The sequence below is a fragment of the Scleropages formosus genome, chromosome 17 (assembly GCF_900964775.1).
Source record: "Scleropages formosus chromosome 17, fSclFor1.1, whole genome shotgun sequence".
In the NCBI taxonomy this organism is placed as follows: domain Eukaryota; kingdom Metazoa; phylum Chordata; class Actinopteri; order Osteoglossiformes; family Osteoglossidae; genus Scleropages; species Scleropages formosus.
In genome coordinates this window covers 9,495,818-9,519,744 of record NC_041822.1, presented here as the reverse complement: position 1 = coordinate 9,519,744, position 23,927 = coordinate 9,495,818, and the positions used below count along the sequence as shown (strand labels likewise).

General features: G+C 39.1%; 1 protein-coding gene across 1 annotated transcript in view; it reads right to left on the bottom strand.

Moving 5' to 3' along the window:
• Positions 1-732: 732 nt before the first annotated feature.
• pappab (pregnancy-associated plasma protein A, pappalysin 1b) overlaps positions 733-23,927 on the bottom strand; it is a 107,035-nt gene continuing 83,840 nt past the window's right edge. Inside the window, exons 15-22 of the mRNA XM_018758954.2 lie at positions 23,160-23,343; positions 22,548-22,755; positions 21,938-22,106; positions 20,974-21,121; positions 20,586-20,701; positions 15,683-15,754; positions 14,127-14,225; positions 733-1,079 (exon numbers count right to left, since the gene is read on the bottom strand). Of these exons, the coding sequence (XP_018614470.2) occupies positions 975-1,079; positions 14,127-14,225; positions 15,683-15,754; positions 20,586-20,701; positions 20,974-21,121; positions 21,938-22,106; positions 22,548-22,755; positions 23,160-23,343 (1,101 nt within the window). The 3' untranslated portion in view covers positions 733-974. The remainder of the gene's footprint in view (positions 1,080-14,126; positions 14,226-15,682; positions 15,755-20,585; positions 20,702-20,973; positions 21,122-21,937; positions 22,107-22,547; positions 22,756-23,159; positions 23,344-23,927) is intronic.

Below are 23,927 nucleotides of genomic sequence, written 5' to 3'. Positions count from 1 at the left end.
TTCTTTGAGTGTGTTGTTCTTGTTTCAGTTAGAAAAAAGCATATATATATTTTTTTTTCAGTTCAGCCAAACCAGAACACACCCCAGCCAAAACTTAAATCCGATGATCACTGACCCATGTAAATAACCCCTATGACCTGCACACAAAACATAAACTAATTTTGCAATTACATAAAGTTTATGTGGAATTTGTAGTCACTGAAAGAGAAAAAGATAAAAGCTGTGTATACTTTCCCTCCCGTGCATATATAACATTTCTGGATCATTATTTTACAAAGTTTATATTTCTCTAAACAAAACAGACATATTCCCCCATCCCTGTCCCTCCTCTATACTATTCTTTATTTCTATGCATTCACAATTCTCCATAAAATTGTTCTTGGTAAAACACTGACTGGGAGGTCACAATTTCACAAGAAACAAAAATGACTACTTTATGGTGATAGGGGTTTTACAAAAGGTCACGGGTCTTTTTCTTTAGTTTGGCTATATTTCTTTCTTTTACTCAACCTCTGCTATTAAGCATTGTGTTATGGATTACTTTTTGATATAATTATTTTTGACAGTTTTTCAGAAATATGCCAGTAGTAGCAACTTTTTCATGATCATATTTCTCTCTTCATTAAAAAAGACATTACAGCACTGCTGGGAAAATGATACATAATGTGGGCAATAAACTTGACACACATGTTATTAGGGATTTTTTTTTTGCAAAAGTTTGTGTATTTGTATGTTGCTGTATTTAATTTATTACTTTGTTCTCTAATTTCACTGAAAATTGTGATTTTGTCATTAATTGTTTTCATACCCACTTTAGTCCTTTCTGTTGCTTCCTGATGAGAAGGCAGGTTGGCAAATGTATAGGGGTGCGATATGAGTGGAGAGGTACTCCTGTAAGCAGCATGTAGCAAGGAATGTGTGTCTCTCCCAGATGGACCCCCGACGAGAGAGAGGCATCATGGAAGCCCCTGGACTCAACCCAGAGAACGCAGGCGGCCCCCCTTGCTGTGTTCCTGGGCATTGGGGTCTCGGCAGGCACAGTCTTCTCGGACGTCGCAGGACATGGGAAACGGAATCACCTTTAGAGGCCAAAGGAGGAGAGAAGAAAAGCTTTACATAGTCATTATGTGGCACACCTGACATCTACACAGAGGCAAATAATTTTACTTACTGATACAGATGGATAATTTTACTGGAGCAACACAATATAACTGTACAAGTACAACCGCAATTCCAAAAAAGTTGGGGCAGTATGGAATTTAAACCTTTTCTAATACTAATAAAAACAAAAAGGTGTGAGTTGTACATTTACTTTGACCTGTATTCAAACAAAAACAGTATAAAGACAAGGTATTTCATGTTTTACCTAATCAAATGCATTGTTTTTGAAAATATACATTTATTCTGAAACTGATGCCTGTAACACATTCCAAAAAAGTAGGGATGGGGTAGTTTAGAACTAATGACAATGTAACAAGCTGAAATAAGAAGGTGGTGTGAAACAGATGATGTTAAACAGATAAGGCAATCATGTTACAGTATATAAGGAGCCTCCAAGAAATGCCTAGTCCTTCAAGAATAAGGATGGGTCGAAGCTCACCAATTTTTCAACAGATACATCAGCGAATGATCCATCACTTTGAGAAAAATATTGCCCAAAGACAAATCAGTAGGATTTTGCACATTTCACCCTCTACAGTGCACAATATAATGAAAAAATTCAAGGAATCCTTGGCCGAAAACCATTTCTGAATTCACGTGGTCTCTGAACTCTCAGACATCACCGTCTTAAAAACCATCACACGTCTGTAATGGATATCATGACATGGGCTCGGGAATACTTCAGTAAACCTTCGGCAGTCAACATTATTCGCTGCTGCATCCACAGATGCAAGTTAAGACTTTTCTATGCAAAGTAGAAGCTACACATCAACACTGTCCCGAAGCACCGCTGACTTCTCTGGGGTCGGTCTCATTCGAGATGGACAGTAGCACAGTGGAATCGCGTGTGGAACAAATGTGACAAGTCTTAACAGAAGGAAAGGAGAGATGGTTAACAGTCCAACTTTAATTACATCTGTTACGATATGATATTCTCCTTCCTTTTTAAAAATAGCTTTATGCGAAATCACAGTGAAAGGTTTTGCCTTAGTGAGATCAGAACAATCCAGAATTCATTTCCAGGTCTCACTCTAGGTCAACAACATTAACGTAAAAATGCAAGTTTTCTTGGACTCCCAGGCTCTGCACAAACACACCTCAAATGCACATGCCTAACATACACTTTCCAGGTTGAGTACACCCCAGGTCCCTTCTGTTTACTGTGAAACCCATGGCTGTCAATAATAATCCATGAATACAAAGGCACACATGGAGGCTTTTTTCTCTCTGGTGTCCCCTCACATGCACAGAGGCATGTTCCAGGGTAGAAAAATCAAACATCCTATTGTTAGTCATTCCCATGGCAGCACGACAGAGTTCCAGCTCAGAGCAAAGGAGAAAAAACATTGCACAAGGGTACCCTTGTTCCCTGCACTCATGCAGGGCCTGGGGGTGGAGTGGTAGAGGATGCCCTCTCTATGCCCCCTGAGACAGGCTGGTTCTTCCTATTACTATCCTGAGCAGCCATGGAGGCTTTTTCCACAAACTGTAAACCTGTCCAGTTCATCATGCCCAGACTCCCAAGCTTACTGCCTGATCACTAGAGGTAGGAAGAGATAATTAAAAATAATTGTGAAGTAATGAAGCTTCAATAAAAGTATCAAGTCTAAAATTTCAGTATTGAGTTACTTGGAATCTATTTTTTTTATGTTTTGAAACACTAGCACATATATGATATTCAATATACAGTTTTAACGCATAGGAAATAGGGTTATGTATCTTTAGAATAAAGTAAATCTGCTGTGCGAGTCAAATTAGACTGTCAGTAAAATGTATTAAATAAATAGAGAACGAAACTTATTATTAACACTGTCTGTTATTATTAACCATTTCTTAGGTGACACCTTTGTCCAAGGCAACTTAGTCAGGTGTATATATTAATGTACTCATAGATCATTTCTCATTTATAGAGCTGTGTAAGTATTGTGGAAGAAATTCAGGGTAAGTACGGTAATCAAGGTACAGGTTACAGGATAAAGAGAAATTTGAAATCGTGTCCATCGATTGCAACTCAAAATCTATCATCAGTATACTGGCTGCTACCCCAAATGAAGTTATATCATTCTTTTGCCATCTAGCTAAAACCTTAATCGAAAGCAATGTACATCTGTACAATGTACATGGAAAACACAATTCGTGCATTACCTTAGGAGAAAGAGACATAACTGCAGATGTGTGATTCTTAAGTACAGTTAGTGTGTTTCCTTCACCATATGCACAAACGTTCATCACACAAGTAGCTGCATAAAACTTTACCAGAATATTGCCGATTTGTAATCATCTTCCTAGTAGTTTTTTTTTTTTTTTTCTTTTGAGATAGATATAAATATTTACATTACATTGCAAGAGTGGCTCTGTAAAGGATTGACCCGAGCATGATCATGAACATGCATACCTTATGGGCATGAGCAAAAAAATAAGTGACGTATGATCCCTCGTGGAACACGATGGTGATGGACTTCACGTGGTGGCCTCCCTCAGTGGACTCCCACGGGTAGACTCCCTTGTCTTTGTACCCGAGTCTTCGCACCAAGAGGCTGCCGCTACGGGTCACCAGCTGTTATTTCAACCAAGCTAATTCACATCAGCTGAGTCCTAATCGAAATCGACACTACTCCTACAATGGAAACCTAAACAAACAGACGCCATTTTTATCAATTCGACAGAGACATGTCCACTCCACTAAATGGGTAACAGTATTTTTACCTTTAAACACCCTAACAAACTGCAAATTCATTTAAATAAGCAAGTAAATAAATAAATAAATAAAAACATAGAACCGACAACTGCACCAACAAACAACCGATTGTTTCTATCTAACCTTACAACTACACGACAAGAATGCATGTCGGGATATAGCACTAGCACCAAATACTCAAACTCACAAAAAACTGCATCGTCAATCCTCTAACACGAAATATAATGCACTAATTAAAACATATTCAAAAAAAGAAAACTTACAAGAACGAAGTAACATACATGTCACTTTGCATGTCCTCCAATGAAAGTAGAAAAGAACTGATGTGAAAAATTCCAGTTAAAAGTACAATTTCTACAGATGTTTAAGTACAAGTAACAGAGTAAATGAAATTTGTTACTATCCACCATTGCTCATCACTCATTCCAACTAACACTTCAAGCTTTTTTTTCATAGACTTTCTGTCTCTCATATGTCTTTTGCTTTTCACAAGAAGTGACATTGGATGCTGGACTTCTCTTTTTTCTGTTCAACATGTCCTTTGTGCTGACAGACACGGAGATAACGAAAGCAACAAAATACACTGAAAGCTTAAGGTGTTTGGACACACTGTACAAACCATAAATGAATCAATACAAAAAACAGACCAAAAACAGTGCCACGAAATGCAAAACAATGTTACAAACATACTGCCTTAGATTAATATCAACACTGAAAAATTTCACACAAGACTCTGTGACATTTCCCTTTTGTAGGTGAGCAGTTACATAAGGCCTCCTGCAATCAAACATATTTCCTGTTAGAGGTGACCTCAGAGGTCTTGATGTTGGTGGAGGTATGACCTAAGGCAGTTTTGAAGCTCAGAAGTTTTTTCCCCCTCCACTTCTGGTGCCATGAAACATTTGCAGGGAATGTGAGCAGAAGCCCATTTCATCCCAAGGGAACAACATATGAACTCATTGCCTATGAAGAGTCAGTGCACTGGCAGTAGAACATAACATTGCTCCCTGTGTCTGTCCCAAGCTACCTAGAGATCCTTCAGGCTGAGAAACTGAACACCCCATGTTTTCTACAACCACTTCCTTCATTAAAAACAAAGTCTCTCTGCGCAAACAGGGTACTGAATGGCATTCAGATTTGTTTGACCTTGACCTCTGCATGACTGGGCTCTGTGCACACATGTGGTCCTCATTGTGGAAATGTGAGAGTGACCAGGAAGGTGGTCATGGAGCCAAGCAGGCCTACGGAAGGGAGGACCATTGGTGAGCATGGACACCATTAACCCCCTCTAAAAACACCATGCGTGTTGCTTTACGGTGCAGCCGTCTTATCATCAAAGAAGCCCAAGCCCCTTAATGGAGAGGTCATGGGATGAAGTACAGCTCTACTAGGCATGATTGTGTATACTGCCCATTCCAACTTGGGTCTGTCCTGCTCTTTGACTGATCTAAAAAAAGGGTTTCAGGTAAATGTTTGAACTCTAATTTCCAGATTTACATCACAGGTCTAGAGGTCTGTTGTTTAATTTTCTGGAATTAACCCTCAGCCAGTTACCTACTAATCCTAAACCTTTAAATACTGGCAGTTTTTCAAAAGCTACTTGAACATATCAAACAGAAAGTATTATTTATTTCTAGAAGTTAAAGTTTAAGAAAAATCATAACACCTAACTGATGTAACCTAAGTTAAAGTATGGCCCTGTACTTTATGATACACTGTTTTCCTGCTGACATGCCTGCATGGTACTTTTACAAGTGTTCTTACTTTAAACAAATGTACTAAGCTGACCTCATATCCCAAAAAGTGCACGTTTTGAAAATGTATCAGAAGTGCAAGCGAAATACATGCATCAGTAGTAGTAGCAACAAATCATATAGCCAGAAATAACCTGCATCTACTGTGTAAATCTCTTAAACGAGAGATTATCTGCATTCCAAGTAATGGCAGTGGGGAACACCTGCTTCCTTTGGCCTGAGTCTGGAGACACACAAGATCATACAGTTCCAGAGGCTAACAGCTGCAACACAAAGTTTTGGTCAGGTACTTTGCAAAGACATAACCCACATGGTAGTCATGCTGCACACTTGTCTCCACTGTGCCAAGTGCAAGGGTATGAATGACCCTGAAGTTAGTTGTCTGCAGCATCTTTCTCTTGTCTATTACAAGAACAAATTAAGTTCGACACCTAATTTGTGTTAGAGTTCGTGTATTCACTATTTACATATGACCTAAATACTTTTAAAAAGTGTAACAACCTGGATGGACTGGGCAATGTTAAGTTGAGAGGGTAACCAGATGCAAGTCAAAAATGTGTAGGGTTTTAGTTTTTTTAGTTCCTTTTTGTATTTCATTATTTAAAAAAATAAGAACAAAATCAGAAGCAACACAAGACCTACACATTAAGACAAATGCTCCTGTGCTCCATTTAACAGAAAAGTACAACCCTTAGAGGAATCTACAAAGCAGAATGCTTGAGAACAGCACAATCACACAAAATCCAAAGCTAACTAAGTGCACTGCAAAATTACCTTTTAAAAAAAGGAATCGGTAAGAATCAAACGGTCACACTGGAGTTCTGAACCAAACCACCAGTCAAAGCAATGAGGCATGGCCCACGCTGCTGCCTGTCTCACCATGTTTTTTCTATATATTTAGTTCTATTTAGAGTCTCTTTGGGGTTGATGTTGTAACAGAAAATGCAAATAAAGCAAACAGCAAATGTCAAGTCTCCACACACCACAGAGTGTCTGAGGTTTCCCATGTGCATATGACGTGCTGGAAAGGTGGCAGACCAATGCCAGCCACCTGTGGCTTCTTCTGAACAGCCAACCCTTGCTTGCTAGTGAAAAGGCCAAAATAGTATGACAAGTGTATGCGAATGAACCCTCCCCATTCCCTGACCCGAATGAGCGACAGTAGTAGTCAGTGTTCCACAGAGAGGCAGACATTTAATTAACAAACACAACAAACAGCCAAAAAACATACACAATTGAAAGTGGGAAAAAACACAGTGGGTGATGGAGAAAACACAGAACCAGACCATAATAATTGCCTTCACATTCCCTCCATTTCCAAGGAACACTTCCTTCTAAGGGGATCTTAGAGACCTTATGGCTAGGCAGCCACAGAACCACTTCATGCCCTCCACATGCCTGCCAACAGCTTTTAGTCATTATAAAGGTTCCCACTGTGACCTTACGTGAGTTCGGCCTGGAGTCTTCAAAGTGCAGGAGACAAATAATACACTACAAGTCATCCAGAACTTCAAAACACTCAAATCGCAAGAAAGCTTCGATAAGAAAAGAAAACAAACAAAACGGAAGGGAACTACTTTTGCTTCTTTTTCTTAATTGTTGCACTCATAAGAACGGCATGGAGTAGGGGGGCATAGAAGCAGAAGTGACGTTTATGCAAGTTTTTGCCCCACTGGCTTTTTCAGGGCATGTGATTTTTATCTCTTGTTAGCCAACAGTATTTCCCTTTCAAGTTTTTTCTTCTGTGACATTCAGCCAGCGCTGAAACCCAGCATAATTCTACTGCTTAACGCAGATGTAGAAAATGTAAAACAATGGCATAATGTACACCGCCAGATAATCAAAAAGTAGTCAACATCTGATATACACTGTATTCTGAAAGTATTCAGACTGCTTCACGTTCATGTTAAAAAACATTTCTTTATGTTGTTGCCTTATGCTAAAATGGTTTTAAATTAATTTGTCCCTCATCAGCGTACACTCAATATCCCATATGTGTCAGGTTGTATCGGGACTATCGGTAAACAACTATTTTCAGGTCTCTCCAGAGATGTTAAATTGAATTTAAGCCTGGGCTCTGGCTGGGCCACTCAAGGACATTCACACAGTTGTCCCAAAGGCACTCCTGTGTTGTCTCTGCTTTGTGCTTAGGGTCATTGTCCTGTTGGAAGGTGAACCTTTGGTCCAATCTGAAGTCCAGAGCACTCTAGAGAAGGTTTTCAATAAGGATATCTCTGTTATTCTTTCCATTCAGCTTGTCCTCAACCCTGACTAGTCTCCCAATCTGGGCTGCCAAAAAACAACCCCACAGTATAATGCTGCCACCACCATGCTTCACTGCTGTCATGGTATTGCACAGGTGATGAGCGGTGTTTGGTTTCCTTCAGATATTACAATTAGAACTGCGGCCAGACAGTTCAGCCTTGGTTTCTCAAAGTCGGAGAGTCCTTCAGGTGCCCTTTTGAAAATTCCAAGCAGGCTTTCATGTGTCTTTTACAGAGAAGAGGCTTTCGTTTGCCCACTGTGCCATAAAGCCCACATTGGTGGAGTGTTACAGTGGTGGTTGTCCTTCCAGAAGTTTCTCAATAATGCTGCAGAATTTTTTTTGTAGCCTTCCTCAGATCTGTGCCTCAACACAATAACATCTTTAAGCTCTGCAAGCAGTTCCTTTGATCTTATGACTTGACTTTTGTTCTGATACACATTGTTAACTGTAGGACCTTACAGAGACAGGTGTGTGCCTGTCCAAAACAAATGCAATCAATGGAAATTACCATAGATGGACTCCAGACAAGGTGTAGACACATCTCAAAGATTATTGATAAAAATGGGATGCACCTGAGCTAAATTGCAAGTGTCACAGCAAAGGGTTTGAATACCTATATCAATGTGATAGTTCAGTTTTTTTTTTCTATTTTTAATAAATTTACAAAAACTTCTAAAATCCTCTTTTCACTTTGTCATTATGGAGTGCACATTGATGAGGAGAAATGTATTTAAAATCATTTTAGCATAAGGCTGCAGCATAAAAAATGCATTGTAGAGTATTAGATACTTTCTTCATAACATTCTGTTAGGTGCTGTTACTTTTCACTCCCATTAACTCCCACCAACTCTTGGCAACCACATAGTGTCTTCAAAAACTTGTCCTCCTCTTTTGTTCTTAGTTCTGATTTTTTTATTGGTGACAAGGCTTAATTAATTATGCTGGTAATTCTGGGAATATGAAACAATACTTACGGCAGAAAGCAGAGAAAAATGAAATTGCATGTTCATGAGATTTTGATCCTGTGACAGAGATATAAACACTTGTCTTTTTTGTTTCTTAAATTTCTGTAGAGAAATTAGTTTTTCATTCTTGAGATAGGTAGTTACCTTGAGAGTAAACATCTGTAAATAACCATTGGCATAAAGAGGCAAAAATAAAAGAATAAGCTCTTCATATAAGTTTTGTAAATCACTTATGTTACTGAGCAATTTGATTAAACAGCATGTATTGGGCTTTCATTAAATATGAAACACAGAAGGGAAAACAAAGCATGTCAGAAGAGAAACAGAAACCAAATCTGAAATAAGACACCACAAAACTTATACTGTTTAAACTGTCAAATCCAGCTGCTTTCAAAGAAGTTATTTTTCTCCTTTTTTTTTGGTCCCTCCTGGCATGTGATAAATCATAAAACGACTGATTATTTTCAAAATCTGTCTTTCAAAACATCACCAAAATGTTTTCATTTCAAAAGGTGCTTGCAAGGGCTGCCTGAGAATAGTATTGGCTCAAGAGGACTTCCCTTGCCACATGACACAACTATGAGCTGAGCTCTGCAAGGTGACCTCCCCTGAGACTCAGCCTTGAAGATGCTCTGATTCAGCAGTACACCTGACCTAGCTTGCAGACCGCGGTGTGGGCTCAATGCCTATGACATCATTCTGCAGTCCATCTCATACTGCGGGGAGTGCAGACACCATGTTCTCTCCTGGCTATACATGTTGTTCCTGAAACAGATGTATCAAACACCTGCTTGGGGAATAACAGCCCATATGTGCATTGGCTAAATTAATCTATCTGTTTAAGAAACAGAAAGACATAGCTCACCTTTTCCAGTGTTTATAAATTTTAAAATGGCAAGTTCCCTACATAAATAATACTATTAAAGATTAACAATTATGTATTAAGGGTGGCATGGTGGTAGACTGGGTAGAGCTGGTGCCTCACAGGTCCTGGGCTGTGGGTTTGGATGTGGGTTTAAATCAATGCCATGCTGTATGAAGTAACAACTTCAGTACACCTGAAACAGGGCCAAGAGCTGGGAAATTGTTGCTCTTATTCAACAGGGCTGAGACATTTTTTCACTAAGGAATGTGTGGCAGAGTCACACAGGAAAAACATGATGACTGCAACAATGACATTATCTACGAAGGTCCGCAATGAAAAAGACACTTTGCTGAAAATAAGCTTCCACCTGATTGCATCTAAAGAATATGTATTGTTTTATCCCAGTTCTCACTGTATAATAAAACTGAATTGTTGAGCAAACTGGAACGCTAAAGGAACAGCTATCACATCATTTTTGTTGAAAAACAAACAAACAAAAATTTGATGATGAAGCACCTCATGTTATTTTGCAACACCTGAAAACTGTTAAAAACCTGAGGGAAGCAAAGCTCCCTGCTGCTGCTAACCCATTAAGTGCTGGACACACAGCAGGAGTCTGAGTGGGTGAGTTGGTGACTTCCTGTCTCTTCGGCCTATTACTGTAAATCCTTCGTGGTCAACTCAAGTGTGCAGATACTTGCTCAATAAAATCCAGTTCTAGAAAGAGCACACACAAGCTTTATCGTGGTCCTCCATGATGCACACGTACAAATAATGTCCACACACATTCCACATGTTTACATGGAACACACACGTAACCACGTTTCTTATTAGACACATTTTGTGATGCACCTTAATGCATCATCAGTAACCTGCGATAACTGGATGTTTGGAGTTTTCCAGCATCACCTTTGCCCAGATGACTAAACCAGGGTTGATCCAAGCCTGTGCATTGGTAGCACTACTGTCACTTCTCCTGACCCACAGCCATCTACAAGCCCTTTCCACAATCTCAGTAATAGCATTGATAGCCTTCCTCCTCTGACTGTTCAGCATACTGTAGCCCCTACACAGCGACTTTCCAACACAGCCTCAGTATCCTGCTTCAGTAGACACACACCTCGCCTCTCATCCTTTCAAGCATCACTGCCCTAAAAGTTCCTTGTACTTTCTCTTCTTCCTCTCACTGGCCTCCTCTGTACGTTCTTCCCATGAGCCTGTAAGCACCAAGAAAATGACTTGTCCATAAGCTTCAGACAACAGAACAATGTCTAACCCTAGAGACTTGTCTGTGATAGTTACTGGAAATGTAAGTTGCTTTCCTAGGTTGACCATGAACTGCTGGTGTTATGCTATCACCAGGAACCCTGAACCAGTATTTATGTGCTGATTCTACTTTTTCACCATTCCTGGCACTGACCCGTTTTACCAGCCAGCAAACAGTGCTACAGACCTGCTAGACTAACAGTCCTAGAGTCCTAACAGACTTTGTCACGGCCTAAAGCACCTGGTAATGACAATCAATGACAGTGGCCCTAAACAGCGCTCCTATGCAACTGCTGAAGGTATGCTCAAATATCTGTCTTTTAGGCAAAGAACAATATGCTTTAGAATCAACTTTTTCCTCAGCTAGACAGGTAAGACGAACATAGCAGCATGTGAGAGATTGCCTTGATCAACAACTTAGCCTGAGCCTCTACTCTTCTAAGCTCTTCCAAAGAGTCCTTTTGTTCCAGTGCCTGTTCCCACCGAATCCATGCTTCTTGCTGCTGCATCCTTACCATCCTGGAGATCCTTGTTGTCTTATTCGTGGTATTGAACTACTCTATGCAATTTTAATTCTATAATCTTGTGTAGACGCAGAAGTCCATCTGAAAAACTCCAGAAATCCCACGTGTTCATACAGTCACAATGTTCTTTGCCTCCACCCCCCAGCACATATACTAACACCTTCCACACAGAAAGTCCATTGCACTGTAATGCACACCACCAGTCCAGATGGATGCGAGCCACTGTTGTCTGACATAAAGCATGAGAGTGAGAACTTGCAATTTTCTGACACTGGAGTAGAGTTTATTGTACCCCTGGTCCATCTACTTGTCCTGCAGGAGTCCTTTTTTCCATCCTGTACTCTGCTATAACTTTAAAATTACTCCCCTAACACCCATGCATCTTAGTGCTTTGCAGGCTTGCAAGATTCAGAAATCCAAGGGTTCACTGTCATGTTGTTCTGTATCACACACGTGCATTGAGACTGGATCTTATCCACAAGGCAAGTACAAAAAAGATATGGAATTACCGCAGCTCATCAGGATTATTTAAGTTATTCAAGGCACTCTTTTCATCCACACATAAACCATAAACCAAAGAGTCTGATTAACAGTTCCATAACTTCAGACCTCTCCTTTCCTCCATTGGTTATAGCATCCACTTCCTGCTGTGTGTGAATATTTTGTTGCCCCTTTATACAGTTGATCAGGCCCACATTTGAGAGAGGGAGGATGTTCAATTTGTTTTATTATTTGCTTGGGTAATCCTGTGGCGTGAAGAGGCTAATGGCCCCCCAGTTTATAAGTTCCTGTATGATTTACTGCAGCATTTAAATTTTAATAGTGCAGTCGAAATGCCATTACAAGATGTTTCTCAACATGTTGTGTATTCTACTGGGAATGTCTACTGGCACGCCAAAGAAAACGTTCAAAAGTCTTCATAGCTTCAGGAGAACTTGGAGCAGCTCCCTGTCTCACCAAGAGGTGTAATAGTTAAAGGGATTTCCTCACCATTTGGCAGTCATTCCAGCATTCCCCACACTTGAGAAGATAGTGACTCTGTCTGTCAAAAAATAACTCTGTGCATGAATTAGATAACCCATTTTACAATTACATGAAACTTTAGTAAACTTCAAAAGAAGTGTTACAAACATTAGGACTACAAGCACTACTACTAATAATAATCTTTTTTTTTCATTATTATTAGCAGCAGTATTATAAACCAGAACTAACATGTAGAAGTAAATTTCCAACACTTTTTAAGCGACTCTTATTTTTCCCGTAAGTGAATAAGTAAAGAATTTGACAGCAAAAATATTGCAAAATAAAAACTGTGAAAAATTAATTACTCATCCACACGAACAAATGAAACAAAGCAAGAGGGACACATTCAACTCAGAATTAATGATTTAAACTTCCTTTAAACAATCATTTAAAGGGTACATTTCAGTTTTAAGCATATCTTTGGCTAGAACATTATGCAAGTAGTGCGTCATTTGCAAAGTTGTGACAAAGTGTCAGAAAGAAGTACCATCAATACAAGTTCTAAAATTGGTATTAATGGTAGGGTCACATATTACACTGAATTTTGAATTGCAGAATGTATTCCTGACATTCGGTATTTAGGTTATTTGCCATTTAATATCTAAGAATGTTATAAGAGACATTTTAAGGAAAAATAAGAAAAACACAATTTTTAATGGAACACAATCTTAATTTCTTAACAATGTCTGGTTAGTTAGAGTCACAAATTATGCAGAATTAAGCAAACTGTAAGCTTCCAGGAACAGTAGAGTAAAAACCATTGAAAACAGGCCAGAATGAAATGAGGGGTGAAGGGTGTGTGAATGCTGGCAATTCCCATTATGAAATAAAAGTGAACTGAAGAGGTCAGAAAATGACTTCTATTAAAAGGGGAGAATTAACAGTAAAGGTAATCTGATTATGGTTTCTAAATATAGTATGCTCCAAACCAAAAAAAAAAAAAAAAAAAAAAAAAACCATTTTCACCAATACAGCTACTACTCTATTTAAACACGTACACATGTTGATATACTGGAGTGTTCCTACAGCAATGCAATGCAGTAAAGAAAGCCTAGAAAACATTGTCCACATGTCTGAATATATAAAGTAAAATACACCTACATTTTGTCTTAGAATTATTCTGGATTACCTTGTGCACAGAAAGGTTCTACTTGTTTTGTGGTTGTAAAAATGTTCTTTGTTCACAAACCCATGAAGAAGTTTCTACACTATCATTAAATATTTCTGCTGGATGGAAAATCATGAAACTCTTTTGAAAAGATCAAATTAAAGTAATGCATAACAATATCTGTTTCATAGATATGTTTTATCAAAAGTAGCCTGAAGGGAAAATACTGTATATTGAAACAGAGAACTGAAGAAAACGAGAACTCTAATGACTTTCCCTATTTTAGCAAAGCACGATATTACAATAAAATACAAAAATTTCAGAGGTCGCTGCAATAGTGTCCAGCAGCGAAAAAGTCCACAACTGTTAAACTATGAAAACTGATAACATTTCTCATAGTTCTGCTGTTTTAAGCTGCTCATTTTCTATCATCCCTCAATATTTTGTATTTTTAATCTACTGCAATTAAACTTTAATAGCAAACAGCACTAATTACCTTTTTAGTCTTAACGGTCGAGTGGCAACAGTCTCCTCCATCATAGTTACAGAATGCACGGTTGTTGATGGCATCGCAGTAATTGTCCCCCATGAAGGGCTATACAAGGCAGAAAGAAAGTAAACCCAATAAGCTAACAGGGAATAGATATAATGTTACAGTATTGCTAGTAACAACAACAACAATAATAATGATAATAATAGTAATGTTTAAAAATCCATATATTCATTCATTAAACACATATAATTAGCATTGTGGTGACCTGGCATCAGTCCCAAGGATCACAGGGCATGTAGTGTACTAACATTAATAATGATAATAATATTTGCAATAAACTTATTAATAATAAAGTTTATTACAAAATCTATTAACAAGAACCATTTATTGGAAAACTCAAAGAGTCAACACCGCAGTAAAAGATGACAACCTAGTTTGAGTACAGTTCAACAGTCTGATTATGTCCTTATGTGTGTTGCCTTCCAATGTTTCCTTGAAATATTCAGATAGACTCCCAAGAGCTGAGCTACACATTCATATTAACTGCGTTTAATGTGTGTTTAATGGTAAAGCTGAGGTTTCATCGGGAAATAATCTTTTTTTACTAGCACAGTAGATCAGTGAGGAATGCTTTAATGGCCAGCTGGTGGCCCATTAAATATTTGTGCGTCCCTCACGGGAATCATTTCAAATTTCAATCTTATCGTGCATGTGAAGTAGTTCCCAGCTTACCTCAACCAAAACTCCCCAATGAACAAAATAGTGTATACCTCTACAATGTGTCCAAACCAAATGGCTTAAAATTTAGTATCTTGAGAACTATATAAAGAAAATGATCTGTTCCAGTGCAATCTTACTATAGTGACTGAAGCCGTAAACCAATGCTTAACAAATCCCTTCAATTCATATTTGCCTTTGGAGTCCATTTCACTGAAAACTGAAAGTAGAAGCAATTTATGCTAAAAGACTAAGCTTTTGTGGCTAATTTGAAGGATCCCAAAACACCGTTTCAACACGGTTCAAAATACCTGCACAATTCAGCAGTCATTGTGTTTTATAAATGTGATTTTAACCAGCTGATACATTAAAAGTTACTTACAGTTGTTCCTATTTATCCAACTGGAATTTACATAAAGACAACTTATGGTAATCTGAAGGGAACAAGCGGTAAGGACAGCTGATAGTGTAATGGTTAGTGCTGCTGCCTTTGGACTCCAAGGTAGCAGATTTGATCCCGACCTCCAGCTGTAGTACCCCTGAGCAAGGTATTTAACCTAAACAGCTCCAGTAACATTACCCAGCTGTATAAATGCATGAATAATTGTAGGTAGACTAAAATTGTAGGTTGCTTTGGAGAGAAGCATCAGCTAAATGGATGAATGTAAGAGCTGTGCCCCTTCTCCAATGCTGCCCTGTACATCAGAATTTTTTATTAAATTACATGATCAGCTGCTTGTATCTGCCAAAGGTCACATGTTGCTTGTTGTATTCCCTCTGGGAGGTAATACATCAAATGTGTTATGTTTAAATGTATGCGGAGGTTCTTCAGAATCCCTTACCTCACAACCTTTAATGCAGTGCAGAGTTTCTGGGTGTGGGTACCACTTCAGCCCCATTGTACACACAATACTCTGTAAGAACATAGAGAAAAGGTTTATTCCTCCAAGGAAAATATTTTATCACTGATGATTTAGCAGTATAAGAGTAGTTTTAAAAGCCGTGGTTGTGACTTAAATATCATTTCATCAATATTTATCTGTTATAAAACTGTTCATACATTAATTTACAAAAAACAAAGAATCAAATACTGCCTGAACTCTTGTGCATAACCTCCTATTCTTCATGATAAAGGGCATTTAAAATTGCATGAAGGTCAGAGTTCATAGAGATTTTAAAGAAATTCTGGTATAGAAAAACACTGAGGAGTTTGAACATTATAAAAAAGCAAAATTCTTTTTGATCTCATAACCTACAACATTTTGCCATTGCAGATACTGAAACTCTTACCGAGTGACATTGTCTGCATAGTTTGATTCTACAAGTAAGTGATTCTATGTATGTTATAACAGTTGTGAGGCTGTATCTGTCAGGCTTAAGGGTTTGCTTCCAATACTGAAAGAATTGGAGGCTACATTCCAGACCATTGCAAGGTATATACACAAATCAATACTTTAATAGTGTTGTAACAGCTATTATAAAATTGCTTGGCTAATGCTGGTTGCTTTTGCTTTGTGATGAAGTTTTTAATCTAATTAAATGTTTATACTGACTTACTGGATTGAGCATTTGTCCAGTGTGTGCAGCTTAGGCTAGCCTTTGTGTCACAGTGAAAGGCTTATAGAAAAATAATCAACCAGTGCTCGCCATGAACTCTCTAGACGAATGTCCAGTAAGTTCGTTTTGGGCTAAGGATGTGGACTCATGACCTAGAGATTGAAGTTCATTGAGACACACTGGTGTTGTACCCAGGTGAAAGCTGGCTAACCAGAACCTCTTCTGTAATATATCCACTTCTATAAATGGACAACATGCGCAGCTGTCATCTGTACAAGTTGCTTTGGAAACATATGAAATATTAATACTGAAGCACATTTACAGCTGCAAGCTGCTTCTAAGAGCAGGTTCCTCCTGGAGCAGAACAGGTAGGGAATGTCAGGAGAGAAGCAGTGACGTATTCTGTGGGTCTCCAGATGGACTGGGGGAATGGAAATGCTGAGCATAAACATGTGAATTCCAAGAAAGCAGACATTTGGTGTCGGCTGATGGCAGGCAAGGCGCTGAGCCCTGGTCTGGGACATCGACACATACTTAGTATTCAGTGTCACACTGAGGTCCGGCTGCTTGTTTACACAAGGCCTAATTTAAACCGTCTGCCCAAGAAGCCTCAGCTTGTTTTCACAGGTCGTCTCAAGCCCTGTGCTGTTTGAGGCTTACCTGACTTCTGTTAAATAGACTTTTTATACTATCTGTATCCGGACTGTTTTTCTTTCTGAAAGTTTCAGATTTTCCAGCCATTGACGCAGGACCAAGTCTTTTCCATCAGCATCCCTACCCGTCTGTGTATCTAAACTCCAGGAGAGAAATGTGAGCATATGTGCGTGTGGGTTGGGTGTATTTGTTTATGTATGCGTATGTGAGTGCATATGTATGTCATGAATGTGTATTCTGTGCAGGCTGAGCCTGACTGAGTTTGCATGTAAGAACAGGTGAGTGTGTCTGTGTGTGCAAGAGAATATAGGTGTGATGGTAAAGACATACACACGTAGTAAGAAAATGCCTTGTGTCTAAAGCAGAGAACTTACTGTAGATCAGGAAATATGCAAAGCTGTTTCTTAACCATTGCAGAAACTAAGCTGTATTTCCTAAACTGGTCTGGAGATGTACGATTCACTTCACATGAACTGAAATGAAGCTAGGATCAAAATCTTGTGTATAAGAAGACTTATGAAAATGATGCAATATCATAATGGAGGCCATGCAAAAAGTGAAAGATATCCTCCATGCAAGCATTCTGTCAACTCAAAATATTATCCGTGGTTCTACATGTATTTATATGAAACATGAAAAAAATCTGACTACTAGAACGTTATCCTTTTAAGCCCTTGATTGGTCTCTCACCACTCCTTAATCTTTTTTTGATAAAAAGTTGACTCAATAAATGGCAAATGTGCCAGTAAGCATATATTAATGCTGTTTAAAACATAACACAGCCACTAACTATCTGATAGAAAAAGGGTGTTGAAAAAGAGGTACGATATATAGTAAATCCCAGGTAAAGGTATACAGTAGGATAAGTGGTGCACTCGGCACAGAAAATGCAAAAGAGCAAGACTGCCCAACTGGGAACCCAATTATATACCAGTAACACTGATTTACGGGCAATCCATCAAGAGGTCTAATTTCAAGTACTTGCATTAGCCAGAATTTGTAATGAGGATTACATGCTTTTTCCCCAGTGCTGATAATAAATGTAACTGTTTAAAGAGAGCTGTAGTTCCAGGGCCTAATTGTATTTAAGCAATAAATCCCAATGAGAAGCAATCATTAAAGAATGGTAGTTATTGTTGCAAAGCTGGTTTCGCTCCAGACACTGTCAGCAACCACAGGGAACGCCTATAATCACTCTGAAATGGACGAGCTGAGGTGTAACAGGGTTCAGATAGGTAGAAATACAGCAAACTGTCTCCAGTGTGCCGTGGTTAGTCATTACTGCATGGGCAATCGAGGTCATGTGGACATTGTTCAAAACATAAATTTAATGTGAGAAATTATGTCACTGTTTCCCTATTTGTTTCTGGCATTTAAGCGATTTGCATTTTTGTGTGTTTTGTTTCTTTTGAGCACAGACTCAGTGCCAGTGAATGTGTATAGCTTTTTTTCCTGACCTGCAGTAACATCTTCCTATGAAAGATTATCCACATTGCTTTATTCCTGCAGCCATGTACAGCATTACTCATTGAACCACCAGCAAGTTCAGCTTTCATTAAAGGAGGACTACAGAGAATTTGAGAAATCTGGCAGAATGCTAAAGGAACTAGTGCTTTGTGATTTTTTTTTTTTTTTTTTAAAGCAGTTGACATTCAGTTCTGAAGGATAGGAGCACCTATTGATTTTACCTCAAAACACTGGAATGTTGGAACTATCATCAATGATTTTTTTCTTTCCTCTGTCCAAGTTGAAAAAGTTAAAAAATATTACTTTCTGCAGGTTTATAAGGCTAAATGTTGTCAACTTTTTTTTTTTTTTCTGTTATACACTTCTAAGAAGTCCTCTTTACAACAGAAATACTGTAAGTAAAACAAAAAGCTGAACAAAAATAATCAGTCAGACATAATACAATTAAGACAAGCCACTGGTGTCTCTAAAGATCTCATTAAAGAAACTAAATATAAAGTTTTAATTAGCATCAGACAACCATGAGCATTTTGGTTTAAATTAGTTGAGAGATCACACACACACATTTTCTGAACCACTTGTCCCATACAGGGTCACAGGGAACCAGAGCCTACCCGGCAACACAGGGCATAAGGGACACACCCAGGACAGGACACCAGTCCATCACAAGGCACCCCAAGTGGGACGCGAACCCCAGACCCACCGGAGAGGAGGACTGTGGTCCAACCCACTGCGCCACTGCGCCACCGCACCCCCTAGTTGAGAGATCATTGTTTCCCTATTTTTCCAGGACTGTTATTACTATGCTTGATAGTTACCCGACTGTGCCAGCAATAAGAGGCAATTGATTGTAACCTGAGCCATAATGACTTGTGCCAAGTAATGGAAAACACCTTTCTTCTTCTGTAACCTTCACTTCAGTTTTCTGAACCTTCTTAACTACAAGGAGAATGTCACAGAATAGTGTCTGCTAAATAAATAAATGTAAATGTAGGCAGGGTACATTTTCTCTCAATCCAATAAAAGCCATGTAAAGTAGACTAAAAAAATGTTAAGATATTTTTTGGGTTGTCAGTGGATCAAAATTTTCCTGGATTGACTTTGGGCATCAGTTTGCTAATTTACTGGGAAATTGATAAAGGCTTAGTAACAAACTATTCCAATTACTCCTGCAAGGAGTGACTTGATATGGTTTCAGTTTATGCTATTTTCCTATTTCTGATATTTATACTGATGACTTTTTGATAATGAAATGATTTGAAATTTAAATTGTCAGATAATTAAACTCTACTCAAGGCCAGGGGGATGCGGTGGCGCAGTGGGTTGGACCAGGTCCTACTCTCTGGTGGGTCTGGGGTTTGAGTCCTGCTTGGGGTGCCTTGTGACAGACTGGTGTCCCATCCTGGGTGTGTCCCCTCCCCCTCTGGCCTTACGCCCTGAGTTGCCGGGTTAGGCTTTGTGACCCCGTATGGGACAAGCGGTTCAGAAAGTGTGTGTATATAGGTTCAAGGCCATTCTCATTTTTATATATTTCGTATTGTTATATTTGTATCATAGTCACATGTTCTTTCTGTTTTGAGACCTTTCTGAGATCAAGGCACAAATGTGAAGAGGACTGGTCTCTGAGGAGACCCACTGTTTCTGGGGGTTGTGCATTTTCTTAGAGATGTTGAATGTAGCATGATACAGATATTCTAAAACAGCGATTATTCATCTTCGTTTTGGTACACCCATATACTGAATATGCTAGTTTTTTTTTTCTTACCCCGTTGAATGTTATTTATGCATTTAAAGTAAGTTTTTTTTTTTTTTTTTGTGCCACATTCTAAAGTTCATTTTCATTCCACAGAGACTGCAGTTCCTGGTGGTTAGGGCTGCAGTTGAATGAAAAGTGTGAAAAGTGCAACCTTTTAAAAGACAGATATTACAAAATGCTTACTGATGACTCTGTCCAAGGCATACAATGCCATAATTGTACAATACAGCACAGAGCTCACAGAACTTGCTAATAATTTGAAATGACCATTTACCAAATAATTACACAGGCTCCTTTTCCAGGGAACTCACCTTAACTTTGGGTGGGTTCAACCAGTAATCCTTCATAACTGTTTCCACACTTGTGTTGCTGGGCAAAATGACCACATTATTGTTCCTGTCTTTGCATGTTAGCTCACACTCTTCACCTACGAGTACAGGCAGAAACAAAAATGCTAGAAGAGCGCTGCTTGTAAAAAGATAGATTTAAACAGAATTTAAAGTCAGCAAACAGCTGGCCAAAAATGATGGAGTAAATGTTCTTTTTTCTCAGTAGTTCATTGTAGTTCATAATAGTGCTGAGTGTATATCATGGTACCAACATTGAGAATTCTATGGTTATAAAACATTACATTTTATTTGTATAAAGCAGAAGTACAGTCTACTGACATGTTATCTTCATATGGTCTTCAGTACATACCTATACCATGTCCTCTCTTACAGCTGACCCGAATGGTTGGACTGAGGTTCTGAGGGAGTGCACACTGTCCTTTTATTTGAGGGCAAACCTTGAATGACCCAGTCCAGTTTCCATCCTTCCTGCATCTGATAATATTGGTCGTGGGACCCTGAAAACAGCAAGTAAGGTAATTACTCTGTCTACAGCAGGCAAGACAAACAAAAAACAGGAATTTTATGTGTTAAACCAAACACACATACACACATTGTCTGAAACCACTTGTTCCAAGTGGGGTCGCGGCAAACCGGAGCCCAACCCAGCAGCACAGGGCGTTGGGCTGGAGGGGGAGGGGACACACCCAGGATGGGATGCCAGTCTGGCGCAAGGCACCCCAAGCAGGACTCGAACACCAGACCCACCAGAGAGCAGGCCCTGGTCAAACCCACTGCACCACCGCACCCCTCTTAAACCCAATTAAGCTTTATAATTATCAATATTACTATGATTATATTCATCAATCCATATTTGATTTTCACAGAGATGCAGCTCTTCTTAGGAAGATGTTCAACATAAACATTTTCATTTTCCAAAGCCAGAAGCAGTGATTTCAGTTATGTGAGTTTCCATGTGGTTTAGAGGTAAATAATATGAGAATGAAACAGGAACACAGTACGGAACCACAGAGCATCGTGTGGGCAGGATGAATAATATGAAAAATTGACCATGTGAAGGTAGCATTGATACTCAAAAAGCAGCTAACATTTCAAAACCACAAATCGTCCAGCGCACACAAATGTAGGATTTGTGCTTCAACTTTGCAGTAAGACAACATGAAATTCACAGCGGTCAAACCAACAAATCAAGGCCTGATGACAGATATAAAAGCAAATCAACAAGCAGAAAATGAAGGACGTGTGTGAGCCAAAACCGGGAAGCATGAAAAAAAGGATGGACAGACCTTGTCGCAAGGGGTGTAGAGGCTCACCGTGTGGTTGTCCCCGTCACAGTTGATCCAGCAGTCACTGTTGAACTTGAAGCCATTGGTGCAGTGGTAGGTGTCGTGGAAGACAGGTGGCGGTGGGGGGCAAGTCACTGGTTCACAGGCCCCTTCCTGCCAGCTGCCATCCTCTGTGCACTGTCTCTTGAATGCACGCCTAAGGATGGAGACAATGTCATTAAACACAGAGGGGTGATGACGGTATATTCATCTTTAAAATGTTTATTCAGAACAAAAATAAAAGCAAGGCTGAACTATACAAGGTCATAGTAATACAACCAAGGCGACCAAGCTCTTACATTTGTGTTTACGTACTAAGAAAATTAAAAAAAAAAAATACATTAGTAGATAACTTGGCATTTATTCCTGGTTTAAATAATGACCACCCCAGCTAAATTAAGAAACCTTTTTACCCTTACATTGCATTATGTATGTGTGCACTTTTTTGGCATATTGTTTCTTTCTTTCTTTCTGTTGCTATGACCCAGTTATGTTCTGTCGTAAATAAATAACTATAAGTATATAAATAGTCAACTATTACTAGTTTTCAGTAGCATAGATGGCTACTGAAGGAAGAAGAAATGAGGCAGCTTCTCACCTTTTTGGGTTGTTGGTATTGGGGACGTGGTAGCCTGGCTTGCACTTATACTTGCAGAAGGAGCCCACTTTGAGGCCAGTAGAATTGCAGCGCTTGGTTTGCAGGACAGCATTGGGCACCGGGGGAGGTGTGGGACAGCGGAGCTCACACAGTGCCTCCGGGAAGGACCACATGCCATCCTCCATACACATCAGGGTGTTGTTAGAGCCTGGAGGGGGATAGAAGAGTGACGAGGGAAAGACAGGACAAAAGCAGTGGGGTGGAGCGTGGAACGGACAAGGGATTAAGAGAAGAAGTAGAAACCAGGAATAAGAAGAAGAGGACATGAAAAGTTCAATGGCAAAAAATGGAAACAGCACACATATCATATTAGTTGTAGATCTGAGTTCTAAATTTCTCTGCAGATATTAGTGATATTTAAAAAGAAAAAAAAAGAAAAACAATGTGTCTTCATCTGATTTTATAAATCTAATTACGCACAAATATGAAGCAACTTGGTGTGCACTGCATTTTCAGAATTGGGTCTCTTTTATTGCATGTCACATTGAAAAGTGATGTTTTCTGAAAACTATCATCTTCCTGAGTTATTAAAATTCTCTGAGAGCTCCTCACCTACAAGCTGTGCAGGCTCTTTACACTGGAAGGTGCATCTTTTGCCATACGTTGTCCCCTCAGGAAAGTGGAAGATGGCGGGATGCACATGGTACTTGTCTGGCCGGCCACAATCCACAGGCTCACACGTGACCTGCTTGTTCCACTTTCCGTCTGCACAGGTAATAGTAACTATGGAGTCCGACTGCAAGAAAAGGGGTATACAAAAAAAATCACTTAGACTGCATTAATACTTTTGGTTTAAATTTTTCTAAACCACAATGGTTGGCAGTGTTGCCTTATGACTGAGCTATTCATTATGTAAATGTATTTTGATGTTGTTGTTTCTATTGTGTTTTTTCTTAGTCAAAATTAGACTACTGAAATAACATGACCAGTAATAAGTTAATGTGCAAAATTATTAAATCACTTTAACAACTGATTATCTTTTTTGTTTTCATTTCTTATTAATTATCTTTGCACTGCAAACGGGAAAAACCACCGGCACATCTGTGTGCCCCTTGACAAAAGCACTGCTTACAAAAATAAAGAAAAATGAAATAGGACAGGAAAATTCCAATGTCTGGTACCAGGGACTAGCATTCTTTAAATGGTGTACTGCATTTAAAGTATGCACACGGCACACCCTGTAACACTGACCTGTGAATCCAGCCAAAACATTAACATTGCACACAGACGGTGAACACAGCTGAAAAGACAGCTGAGAAGACAGCTGAAAAGACAGACAGGATCCAGAGATCGCAGGTTCATCCCCACCACTGACTGTAG